Source organism: Lepisosteus platostomus, chromosome 9 (genome assembly GCF_059453375.1).
Source record: "Lepisosteus platostomus isolate fLepPlt1 chromosome 9, fLepPlt1.hap1, whole genome shotgun sequence".
NCBI classification, from domain to species: Eukaryota; Metazoa; Chordata; class Actinopteri; order Semionotiformes; family Lepisosteidae; genus Lepisosteus; species Lepisosteus platostomus.
The window spans coordinates 2,455,052-2,468,327 of NC_142619.1; the positions used below are offsets into that span (position 1 = coordinate 2,455,052).

Below are 13,276 nucleotides of genomic sequence, written 5' to 3' on the forward strand. Positions count from 1 at the left end.
GCTGATTGTGATGGGGGTGATGAAGGAGCTGATTGTGATGGAGGTGATGGTGATGAAGGGGCTGTTGTGAAGGGGGTGATGAAGGAGCTGATTGTGATGGGGGTGATGGTGATGAAGGGGCTGATTGTGATGGGGGTGATGAAGGAGCTGATTGTGATGGGGGTGATGGTGATGAAGGGGCTGATTGTGATGGGGGTGATGAAGGGGCTGATTGTGAAGGGGGTGATGGTGATGAAGGAGCTGATTGTGATGGAGGTGATGGTGATGAAGGGGCTGTTGTGAAGGGGGTGATGAAGGAGCTGATTGTGAAGGGGGTGATGGTGATGAAGGAGCTGATTGTGATGGAGGTGATGGTGATGAAGGGGCTGTTGTGAAGGGGGTGATGAAGGAGCTGATTGTGATGGGGGTGATGAAGGAGCTGATTGTGATGGGGGTGATGAAGGAGCTGATTGTGATGGGGGTGATGGTGATGAAGGAGCTGATTGTGATGGGGGTGATGAAGGAGCTGATTGTGATGGGGGTGATGGTGATGAAGGGGCTGATTGTGATGGGAGTGATGAAGGGGCTGATTGTGAAGGGGGTGATGGTGATGAAGGAGCTGATTGTGATGAGGGTGATGAAGGAGCTGATTGTGATGGGGGTGATGGTGATGAAGGGGCTGATTGTGATGGGGGTGATGAAGGGGCTGATTGTGAAGGGGGTGATGGTGATGAAGGAGCTGATTGTGATGGAGGTGATGGTGATGAAGGGGCTGATTGTGATGGGGGTGATGAAGGAGCTGATTGTGAAGGGGGTGATGGTGATGAAGGAGCTGATTGTGATGGGGGTGATGGTGATGAAGGAGCTGATTGTGAAGGGGGTGATGGTGATGAAGGAGCTGATTGTGAAGGGGGTGATGAAGGGGCTGATTGTAACGGTGATGACGAAGGAGGTGATGGGGTGATGGAGGGGCTGACTGTGAAGGGGCTGACTGTGAAGGGGCTGACTGTGAAGGGGGTGATTGTGATGGCGATGGTGATGAAGGGGCTGATTGTGATGGGGGTGATGAAGGAGCTGATTGTGATGGAGGTGATGGTGATGAAGGGGCTGATTGTGATGGGGGTGATGGTGATGAAGGAGCTGATTGTGACGGGGGTGATGGAGGGGCTGACTGTGAAGGGGCTGACTGTGAAGGGGGTGATTGTGATGGCGATGGTGATGAAGGAGAGGACGCTCATGATGGTGACGATGGGTGCGCACCAGGGGGCGTCCGGACACTCTCGCTCCCAAACGCTCCGTTTCAGCAGCTTTTCCACAACGCCCTGGCGTTCCCAGGAACCACGCCCTCCCGTCCCCCCGGACCCCCCCCGCGCCCCTCACCAGCTCCACCGTGTTCCTCTTGTTGATCTCCGCCAGGGGCCCGGAGACGAACTGCTCCCAGCGCTGCCTGTCCGGCTCCGGGAGGCCTGGGGACAGCGGGAGGGACACGAGGGGGTCAGCGACAGCCGGCCCCGAGGAGGCGCCGTGCCGGGGACGGGGGTGGGCGGTACCTCGGATGATGTCACAGGTCACGCCCTGGTTGGGGCCCTTCTCGCTACTCTGGGTCACGTGATTGGCGATCCTGGTCAGGTGACCCATGTAGCCCCGCCTCCTGCCGCCCTCTGACCTGAGCAAGGGACAAAGCAAGGCAGAACTGAATACTGATCACCCCCCTCCTTCATCACCCTCCTCCTCCTCACCGCCATCACCCAACCTTCATCACCACCTCATCATCTTCATCACTATCACCCCCAACACCCCCACCTCCATCATCTTCATCACTATCACCCCCACCTCCATCACCCTCCTCACCGCCATCACACTCCACCTTCATCATCACCCTCCTCACCCCAACACCTCCACCTTCATCACTATCACTCCCAACACCCCCCATCATCCTCACCCCCAACACCTCCACCTTCATCACCATCACTCCCAACACCCCCCATCATCCTCACCCCCAACACCTCCACCTTCATCACTATCACTCCCAACACCCCCCATCATCCTCACCCCCAACACCTCCACCTTCATCATTATCACTCCCAACACCCCCCATCATCCTCACCCCCAACACCTCCACCTTCATCACTATCACTCCCAACACCCCCCATCATCCTCACCCCCAACACCTCCACCTTCATCACTATCACTCCCAACACCCCCCATCATCCTCACCCCCAACACCTCCACCTTCATCACTATCACTCCCAACACCCCCCATCATCCTCACCCCCAACACCTCCACCTTCATCACTATCACTCCCAACACCCCCCATCATCCTCACCCCCAACACCTCCACCTTCATCATTATCACTCCCAACACCCCCCATCATCCTCACCCCCAACACCTCCACCTTCATCATCATCTTCATCACTATCACCCCCACCCCACATCATCCTCACCCCCCAGCCTCATCACCCCCAAGAGCACCTTCTCCATCATCGTCATCACCACAGCCACCGGCACCTTCCTCACGCTCACAACCAGCTCCCCACTCATCGTCCTCCTCCCCCGCCCCCCCTGAGGAACTCACTGCTCTCTGGCGTTGTCCTCCCAGGCGCCCAGGATCCGCTGCGTCAGCCGACACCCGACCAGCAGCTGCAACGACAGCGTTACACAGCGTCATGAGGCGCGAGACGCAGGGCCGCAGGGCCACGAGAGACAGGGCCGCAGGGCCACGAGAGACAGGGCCACAACCCGCAGGGCCACAGGGTCACGAGACGCAGGGCCGCAGGGCCACGAGAGACAGGGCCGCAGGGCCACGAGAGACAGGGCCACAACCCGCAGGGCCACAGGGTCACGAGACGCAGGGCCGCAGGGCCACGAGAGACAGGGCCGCAGGGCCACGAGACGCAGGGCCGCAGGGTCACAGGGTCACGAGACGCAGGGCCGCAGGGCCACGAGAGACAGGGCCACAACCCGCAGGGCCACGAGACGCAGGGCCGCAGGGCCACAGAGCCGCAGGGCTGCAGGGTCACGAGATGCAGGGCCACGAGAGACAGGGCCACGAGACGCAGGGCCGCAGGGCCACGAGAGACAGGGCCGCAGGGCCACGAGACGCAGAGTCACGAGACGCAGGGCCGCAGGGCCACGAGACGCAGGGCCGCAGGGTCACAGAGTCACGAGACGCAGAGACGCAGAGACGCAGGGTCACAGAGTCACGAGACGCAGGGTCACAGAGTCACGAGACGCAGGGCCGCAGGGTCACAGAGTCACGAGACGCAGGGTCACGAGACGCAGGGCCGCAGGGTCACGAGACGCAGGGCCGCAGGGTCACAGAGTCACGAGAACCAGGGCCGCAGGGTCACGAGAACCAGGGCCGCAGGGTCACAGAGTCACGAGACGCAGGGTCACGAGATGCAGGGCCACAGAGTCACGAGACGCAGAGACGCAGGGCCGCAGGGTCACGAGACGCAGGGCCGCAGGGTCACGAGACGCAGGGCCGAAGGGTCACAGAGTCACGAGACGCAGGGCCGCAGGGTCACAGAGTCACGAGACGCAGGGTCACAGGGTCACGAGACGCAGGGCCGCAGGGTCACAGAGTCACGAGACGCAGGGCTGCAGGGTCACGAGACGCAGGGTCACAGAGTCACGAGACGCAGGGCCGCAGGGTCACGAGACGCAGGGCCGCAGGGTCACAGAGTCACGAGACGCAGGGTCACGAGATGCAGGGCCACAGAGTCACGAGACGCAGGGCCGCAGGGTCACAGAGTCACGAGACGCAGGGCCGCAGGGTCACGAGACGCAGGGCCGCAGGGTCACAGAGTCACGAGACGCAGGGCCGCAGGGTCACAGAGTCACGAGACGCAGGGTCGCAGGGTCACGAGACGCAGGGCCGCAGGGTCACGAGACGCAGGGTCACAGAGTCACGAGACGCAGGGTCGCAGGGTCACGAGACGCAGGGCCGCAGGGTCACGAGACGCAGGGCCGCAGGGTCACAGAGTCACGAGACGCAGGGTCACAGGGTCACGAGACGCAGGGCCGCAGGGTCACAGAGTCACGAGACGCAGGGCCGCAGGGTCACAGAGTCACGAGACGCAGGGTCGCAGGGTCACGAGACGCAGGGCCGCAGGGTCACAGAGTCACGAGACGCAGGGTCACGAGATGCAGGGCCACAGAGTCACGAGACGCAGGGCCGCAGGGTCACAGGGTCACGAGACGCAGAGACGCAGGGTCACAGAGTCACGAGACGCAGGGTCGCAGGGTCACGAGACGCAGGGCCGCAGGGTCACAGAGTCACGAGACGCAGGGTCACGAGATGCAGGGCCACAGAGTCACGAGACGCAGGGCCGCAGGGTCACAGAGTCACGAGACGCAGGGCCGCAGGGTCACAGAGTCACGAGACGCAGGGTCACGAGATGCAGGGCCACAGAGTCACGAGACGCAGGGCCGCAGGGTCACAGAGTCACGAGACGCAGGGCCGCAGGGTCACGAGACGCAGGGCCGCAGGGTCACGAGACGCAGGGTCACGAGACGCAGGGCCGCAGGGTCACGAGACGCAGGGTCACGAGACGCAGGGCCGCAGGGTCACAGGGTCACGAGACGCAGGGCCGCAGGGTCACGAGACGCAGGGCCGCAGGGTCACAGGGTCACGAGACGCAGAGACGCAGGGCCGCAGGGTCACAGAGTCACGAGACGCAGGGTCACAGAGTCACGAGACGCAGAGACGCAGGACTGGAGCAAGAGCTGTGGCCGGACAGCCCCCGCACCGGTCAGTCACCGCCGGGCCTCGGGAAATCACTGACCAACCGCGTCAGGGGGGTGGTCTCAGAGTGACCGTCCACTCAAGACATCCGCTCTGCCCCGAGAGTGACCGTCCACCGAAGACGTCCACAGTGCTGCCCCGAGAGGGGCCGTCCACTCAAGACGTCCACAGTGCTGCTGCACTGTCTCAGAGTGACCGTCCGACACCTCACCCGAACCCAGGACCGGCCCAGGGTGACAAACCTGGCGCGACTGCAGAGGACCGAAAACTCGCCCTGCGGGCCTCCGAACCCGATCGGACCGGTACCGAGCAGCCCTGCCCCACAGACCTGCGCCGACCCGGCGACCCAGAGCTCCGGTCCGCGATCTCGCAGCGTGATGGGGGGGGGGGGGGGGGGGCGAAGGCAGAGAGGGGGACACTCACGTGTCGAACGAGGGGGTTGTCGTGGGCGGCTGGCAGGCCCTCCTGGGGGGCGGTGGGGGGGTCTGTGGGGGGCTCCCCTTTCTCCTCTCCCTCTCCCGCTGGAGGAGGGCAGGACAAGGCCAGACGCACACACTGCTCCACCTGAGTGTGGAGGAAATTATTGAAGGAGAACTGGAAGAACAGGTCCTGAAAAAGAGAGAGAGAGAGGGGTTCATGCAGACACACTGACTGGACACTCCAGTACATTAACACTGCACTGAGAGAGAGAGGGGTTCATACAGACACACTGACTGGACACTCCAGTACATTAACACTGCACTGAGAGAGAGAGGGGTTCATACAGACACACTGACTGGACACTCCAGTACATTAACACTGCACTGAGAGAGAGGGGTTCATACAGACACACTTACTGGACACTCCAGTACATTAACACTGCACTGAGAGAGAGGGGTTCATACACACACACTGACTGGACACTCCAGTACATTAACACTGCACTGAGAGAGAGGGGTTAATACAGACACACTGACTGGACACTCCAGTACATTAACACTGCACTGAGAGAGAGAGGGGTTAATACAGACACACTGACTGGACACTCCAGTACATTAACACTGCACTGAGAGAGAGAGGGGTTAATACAGACACACTGACTGGACACTCCAGTACATTAACACTGCACTGAGAGAGAGAGGGGTTAATACAGACACACTGACTGGACACTCCAGTACATTAACACTGCACTGAGAGAGAGAGGGGTTCATACAGACACACTGACTGGACACTCCAGTACATTAACACTGCACTGAGAGAGAGAGAGGGGTTAATACAGACACACTGACTGGACACTCCAGTACATTAACACTGCACTGAGAGAGAGGGGTTAATACAGACACACTGACTGGACACTCCAGTACATTAACACTGCACTGAGAGAGAGAGGGGTTCATACAGACACACTGACTGGACACTCCAGTACATTAACACTGCACTGAGAGAGAGAGGGGTTCATACAGACACACTGACTGGACACTCCAGTACATTAACACTGCACTGAGAGAGAGGGGTTAATACAGACACACTGACTGGACACTCCAGTACATTAACACTGCACTGAGAGAGAGAGGGGTTCATACAGACACACTGACTGGACACTCCAGTACATTAACACTGCACTGAGAGAGAGAGGGGTTCATACAGACACACTGACTGGACACTCCAGTACATTAACACTGCACTGAGAGAGAGGGGTTCATACAGACACACTGACTGGACACTCCAGTACATTAACACTGCACTGAGAGAGAGAGGGGTTAATACACACACACTGACTGGACACTCCAGTACATTAACACTGCACTGAGAGAGAGGGGTTAATACAGACACACTGACTGGACACTCCAGTACATTAACACTGCACTGAGAGAGAGAGGGGTTCATACAGACACACTGACTGGACACTCCAGTACATTAACACTGCACTGAGAGAGAGAGGGGTTAATACACACACACTGACTGGACACTCCAGTACATTAACACTGCACTGAGAGAGAGAGGGGTTAATACAGACAGTGGGGAGAGACAGTTACCAGCACCGTCTCGATCAGCCTGTGCCTCAGCAGTGTCTGCAGTGTCTCCCAGTGACCAGCCTGTAGGATGCAGTTTACCAGCTTCACCACCAGGAGGCGCAGGTTCCCCAGGGGCGGGTCCAACAGCGCGCACGTCATCTGGATCGGAGGCCTCTGAGACAGAGAAGGCGGGAACACAGACCTGAGGCTGCGGGTTCGAATCGGGGTCGCGACACAGCGCGGAGAGCTGGGCTCAGGATGTGCGGCCCGTGTGTGTCCGCATACAGGCTGGGCGCTAGGCTCCACGGGTTCGGACCCGGATCTGTGGCCCAGCGCTGACCCCTCCCTCTGTCCGTCGTGTCCAAGAGCCCGACTGGCCGACCCCCCCCACCCCGGGGGGCAGCAAGAAACAGGGCGACCGAACTCGGGGGGCGATGGACCCCGAAGTGTCCCCCCCCCCGGCGTACCGTACCTGGAGGGGCTGCAGCAGCAGCCTCTCGAAGTCGCCGAGCCGCTTCGCGACGGCCCGCAGGGTTCCCAGCATGCTCTGCAGCTGGGAGGCGGGGTCGGGCCCCGAGGGACAGACCTCCAGCTGTCCGTCGAGGCTGAAGAACCCGCCCACCCCCACAGCTCCGCCCAGCTCCGGCCTGAGAGGGAGGGAAACACAGAACTGGAACAGAGGAATCAACAGCACTGGGAACGACAGGGACACAGTCAGAGAGACAGAGCCAGAGAGACAGTCACAGTCAGAGACAGAGCCAGAGAGACAGTCACAGTCAGAGACAGAGCCAGAGACACAGATACAGTCAGAGAGACAGAGCCAGAGACACAGATACAGTCAGAGAGAGTCAGAGACAAAGATACAGTCAGAGACAGAGCCAGAGACACAGATACAGTCACAGTCAGAGAGACAGAGCCAGAGACACAGTCACAGTCAGAGAGAGTCAGAGAAACAGATACAGTCAGAGAGAGTCAGAGACAGAGTCACAGTCAGAGAGAGACAGAGACACAGAGAGACAGAGTCACAGTCAGAGACAGAGTCACAGTCAGAGACACAGATACAGAGAGACAGTCACAGTCAGAGACAGAGTCAGAGAGACAGTCACAGTCAGAGACACAGAGAGACAGTCACAGTCAGAGACAGAGTCACAGTCAGAGACACAGATACAGAGAGACAGTCACAGTCAGAGACAGAGTCGGAGAGACAGTCACAGTCAGAGACACAGTCGGAGAGACAGTCACAGTCAGAGACACAGTCGGAGAGACAGTCACAGTCAGAGACAGAGCCGGAGAGACAGTCACAGTCAGAGACACAGTCGGAGAGACAGTCACAGTCAGAGACACAGATACAGAGAGTCAGAGACACAGAGAGACAGTCACAGTCAGAGAGTCAGAGACACAGTAGTCAGAGATGGACAGAGAGAGTCAAAGACAGGTGGAGACAGAGTAAGAAACACAGACAGCGAGAGTAAGATTCGTCCTTCAGATGAGACGTCAAACCGAGGTCCTGACTCTCTGTGGTCATTAACAATCCCAGGGTGTCTCTCGACAAGAGTAGGGGTGTTACCCCAGTGTCCTGGCCAAATTCCCCCCCTGGTCTTTACCCCTCATGGCCTCCTAATAACCCCCCTCTCTGAGCTGGCTCCATCCCTCTGCTCTCCTCCCCACTGAGAGCTGGTGTGTGGGAGAGGACTGGAGCATCATCCAGGTGGGGCTGCACACTGGTGGGGGTAGTGGGATTCCCCCTGACCTGGGAAGAGCTCGGAGTGGAGGGTCCAGACAGGGGCTGTACAAGTGTGAGGGATTACTATGATTAAGAGAGTCAGAGACCCAGCAAGAGACAGAGACTGAGAGTCAGAGAGACAGCAGGAGAGCCAGACACAGAGGCGTCCGCGGGCTGAAACGCAGGGAGGCATCGGGAAGGAGACCCTCTCTCACCGGGGTCGGGGGGGCTCCAGAAGAGTCAGGACCACCTGGATGCCATTAACGAGCACAGACTCGTTAGGCGCACTGTCAAACATGTTGGACAGCAGGTGCTCCACCGTCTCCTGTCTAACAGAGAATGAGTGTAAGTTTAAATGAACAAAGAGATGACAATTTCATAAAATTATGTCACTAGGTGTACATTACATTATAATGGCTGTGTTAATGTACTGGAGTGTCCAGTCAGTGTGTCTGTATGAACCCCTCTCTCTCTCTCAGTGCAGTGTTAATGTACTGGAGTGTCCAGTCAGTGTGTCTGTATGAACCCCTCTCTCTCTCAGTGCAGTGTTAATGTACTGGAGTGTCCAGTCAGTGTGTCTGTATGAACCCCTCTCTCTCTCAGTGCAGTGTTAATGTACTGGAGTGTCCAGTCAGTGTGTCTGTATGAACCCCTCTCTCTCTCAGTGCAGTGTTAATGTACTGGAGTGTCCAGTCAGTGTGTCTGTATTAACCCCTCTCTCTCAGTGCAGTGTTAATGTACTGGAGTGTCCAGTCAGTGTGTCTGTATGAACCCCTCTCTCTCTCAGTGCAGTGTTAATGTACTGGAGTGTCCAGTCAGTGTGTCTGTATGAACCCCTCTCTCTCTCAGTGCAGTGTTAATGTACTGGAGTGTCCAGTCAGTGTGTCTGTATGAACCCCTCTCTCTCTCAGTGCAGTGTTAATGTACTTGAGTGTCCAGTCAGTGTGTCTGTATTAACCCCTCTCTCTCTCAGTGCAGTGTTAATGTACTGGAGTGTCCAGTCAGTGTGTCTGTATGAACCCCTCTCTCTCTCAGTGCAGTGTTAATGTACTGGAGTGTCCAGTCAGTGTGTCTGTATGAACCCCTCTCTCTCTCTCAGTGCAGTGTTAATGTACTGGAGTGTCCAGTCAGTGTGTGTGTATGAACCCCTCTCTCTCTCAGTGCAGTGTTAATGTACTGGAGTGTCCAGTCAGTGTGTGTGTATGAACCCCTCTCTCTCTCAGTGCAGTGTTAATGTACTGGAGTGTCCAGTCAGTGTGTGTGTATGAACCCCTCTCTCTCTCAGTGCAGTGTTAATGTACTGGAGTGTCCAGTCAGTGTGTCTGTATGAACCCCTCTCTCTCTCAGTGCAGTGTTAATGTACTGGAGTGTCCAGTCAGTGTGTCTGTATTAACCCCTCTCTCTCAGTGCAGTGTTGATGTGCTGGAGTGTCCAGTCAGTGTGTGTGTATGAACCCCTCTCTCTCTCAGTGCAGTGTTAATGTACTGGAGTGTCCAGTCAGTGTGTGTGTATGAACCCCCCTCTCTCTCAGTGCAGTGTTGATGTGCTGTATTAACTCGTCTCTCTACCTCTCCAGCTCTCTCAGCAGCAGGCTGTGCTCAGGACTCAGCTGGATGTGAATCAGCTGGTCTCGGTTCAGTCGGATGATGTCGTACAGGGACGAGGAGCCATTGCAGTGTTGCTAGGAGACCAAGTCCACGGAGAGGAAACGAGGTCAGGGACAAGAAACGTTTTTGAGGAAACACAGAAGACATTAGAGACAGCGAGACGGGGAGCAGCGCGCCGGCCTCCGATCGATCTCCACGCACCTCCTCCTCCTTCGACGGGTGGATCATGTCGATGAGCCTGTGGACAATCCTCTCTTCAATCAGCCACTGGGGAGGAGAACACCGAGAAAATTCACAGAGTTCATCTGAAGCACACAATGTGATATCTACAGATAGGCCACTGTACCGCGGACTCACAGCGTCTCCCCTCCCGACGGCACAGCCCACTGTACCACGGACTCGCGGCGTCTCCCCTCCCTGTACTCCCACAGCCCACTGTACCGCGGACTCACGGCGTCTCCCCTCCCTGTACTCCCACAGCCCACTGTACCGCGGACTCGCGGCGTCTCCCCTCCCTGTACTCCCACAGCCCACTGTACCGCGGACTCGCGGCGCCTCCCCTCCCGCAGGGCACAGCTCACTGTACCGCGGACTCGCGGCGTCTCCCCTCCCTATACTCCCACAGCCCACTGTACCGCGGACTCACAGCGTCTCCCCTCCCTGTACTCCCACAGCCCACTGTACCGCGGACTCGCGGCGTCTCCCCTCCCTGTACTCCCACAGCCCACTGTACCGCGGACTCGCTGCGTCTCCCCTCCCTATACTCCCACAGCCCACTGTACCGCGGACTCACAGCGTCTCCCCTCCCTGTACTCCCACAGCCCACTGTACCGCGGACTCGCTGCGCCTCCCCTCCCTGTACTCCCACAGCCCACTGTACCGCGGACTCGCGGCGTCTCCCCTCCCGGAGGCACAGCCCACTGTACCGCGGACTCGCGGCGTCTCCCCTCCCGGAGGCACAGTCCACTGTACCGCGGACTCGCGGCGTCTCCCCTCCCGCAGGGCACAGCCCACTGTACCGCGGACTCGCGGCGTCTCCCCTCCCGCAGGGCACAGCCCACTGTACCGCGGACTCGCGGCGTCTCCCCTCCCTGTACTCCCACAGCCCACTGTACCGCGGACTCGCGGCGTCTCCCCTCCCGGAGGGCACAGCCCACTCTACCGCGGACTCGCGGCGTCTCCCCTCCCGGAGGGCACAGCCCACTGTACCGCGGACCCGCGGCGTCTCCCCTCCCGGAGGGCACAGCCCACTGTACCACAGGCTCGTGGCGTCTCCCCTCCCGGACAGCACAGCCCACTGTACCGCGGACTCGCGGCGCCTCCCCTCCCTGTACTCCCACAGCCCACTGTACCGCGGACTCGCGGCGTCTCCCCTCCCGGAGGCACAGCTCACTCTACCGCAGGTTCGCGGCGTCTCCCCTCCCGGAGGGCACAGCCCACTGTACCGCGGACTCGCGGCGTCTCCCCTCCCTGTACTCCCACACCCCACTGTACCGCGGACCCGCGGCGTCTCCCCTCCCGGACGGCACAGCCCACTGTACCGCGGACTCGCGGCGTCTCCCCTCTCGGACGGCACAGCCCACTGTACCGCGGACTCGCGGCGTCTCCCCTCCCGGAGGCACAGCCCACTGTACCGCAGACTCGCGGCGTCTCCCCTCCCGGACGGCACAGCCCACTCTACCGCGGACTCGCGGCGTCTCCCCTCCCAGAGGCACAGCCCACTGTACCGCGGACTCGCGGCGTCTCCCCTCCCGGAGGGCACAGCCCACTGTACCGCGGACTCGCGGCGTCTCCCCTCCCGGAGGGCACAGCCCACTGTACCGCGGACTCGCGGCGTCTCCCCTCCCGGACGGCACAGCCCACTGTACCGCGGACTCGCGGCGTCTCCCCTCCCTGTACTCCCACAGCCCACTGTACCGCGGACTCGCGGCGCCTCCCCTCCCTGTACTCCCACAGCCCACTGTACCGCGGACTCGCGGCGTCTCCCCTCCCGGAGGGCACAGCCCACTGTACCGCGGACCCGCGGCGTCTCCCCTCCCGGAGGGCACAGCCCACTGTACCACAGGCTCGTGGCGTCTCCCCTCCCGGACAGCACAGCCCACTGTACCGCGGACTCGCGGCGCCTCCCCTCCCTGTACTCCCACAGCCCACTGTACCACAGGCTCGCGGCGTCTCCCCTCCCGGAGGCACAGCTCACTCTACCGCAGGTTCGCGGCGTCTCCCCTCCCGGAGGGCACAGCCCACTGTACCGCGGACTCGCGGCGTCTCACCTCCCGGAGGGCACAGCCCACTGTACCGCGGACTCGCGGCGTCTCCCCTCCCTGTACTCCCACACCCCACTGTACCGCGGACCCGCGGCGTCTCCCCTCCCGGAGGGCACAGCCCACTGTACCGCGGGCTCGCGGCGTCTCCCCTCTCGGACGGCACAGCCCACTGTACCGCGGACTCGCGGCGTCTCCCCTCTCGGACGGCACAGCCCACTGTACCGCGGACTCGCGGCGTCTCCCCTCCCGGAGGCACAGCCCACTGTACCGCAGACTCGCGGCGTCTCCCCTCCCGGACGGCACAGCCCACTCTACCGCGGACTCGCGGCGTCTCCCCTCCCAGAGGCACAGCCCACTGTACCGCAGACTCGCGGCGTCTCCCCTCCCGGACGGCACAGCCCACTGTACCGCGGACTCGCGGCGTCTCCCCTCCCGGAGGCACAGCCCACTGTACCGCAGACTCGCGGCGTCTCCCCTCCCGGACGGCACAGCCCACTCTACCGCGGACTCGCGGCGTCTCCCCTCCCAGAGGCACAGCCCACTGTACCGCGGACTCGCGGCGTCTCCCCTCCCGGAGGGCACAGCCCACTGTACCGCGGACTCGCGGCGTCTCCCCTCCCGGAGGGCACAGCCCACTGTACCGCGGACTCGCGGCGTCTCCCCTCCCTGTACTCCCACAGCCCACTGTACCGCGGACTCGCGGCGCCTCCCCTCCCTGTACTCCCACAGCCCACTGTACCGCGGACTCGCGGCGTCTCCCCTCCCTGTACTCCCACAGCCCACTGTACCGCGGACTCGCGGCGCCTCCCCTCCCTGTACTCCCACAGCCCACTGTACCGCAGGCTCGCGGCGTCTCCCCTCCCAGACGGCACAGCCCACTGTACCGCGGACTCGCGGCGCCTCCCCTCCCTGTACTCCCACACCCCACTGTACCGCGGACTCGCTGCGCCTCCCCTCCCT

At 60.7% G+C, this 13,276-nt stretch overlaps 1 protein-coding gene across 5 annotated transcripts in view; it reads right to left on the reverse strand.

The window, feature by feature from the left end:
• LOC148654357 (serine/threonine-protein phosphatase 6 regulatory subunit 1-like) overlaps positions 1–13,276 on the reverse strand; it is a 37,875-nt gene that overhangs the window by 15,794 nt on the left and 8,805 nt on the right. For all 5 annotated transcript variants that reach the window (XM_088646454.1, XM_088646453.1, XM_088646450.1 and 2 more), the window contains 9 exons: positions 10,254–10,319; positions 10,014–10,126; positions 8,661–8,774; positions 7,195–7,369; positions 6,744–6,896; positions 5,152–5,337; positions 2,557–2,621; positions 1,530–1,645; positions 1,360–1,445 (listed from right to left, as the gene is read on the reverse strand). In XM_088646454.1, coding sequence (XP_088502580.1) covers positions 1,360–1,445; positions 1,530–1,645; positions 2,557–2,621; positions 5,152–5,337; positions 6,744–6,896; positions 7,195–7,369; positions 8,661–8,774; positions 10,014–10,126; positions 10,254–10,319 — 1,074 coding nt within the window. The remainder of the gene's footprint in view (positions 1–1,359; positions 1,446–1,529; positions 1,646–2,556; positions 2,622–5,151; positions 5,338–6,743; positions 6,897–7,194; positions 7,370–8,660; positions 8,775–10,013; positions 10,127–10,253; positions 10,320–13,276) is intronic.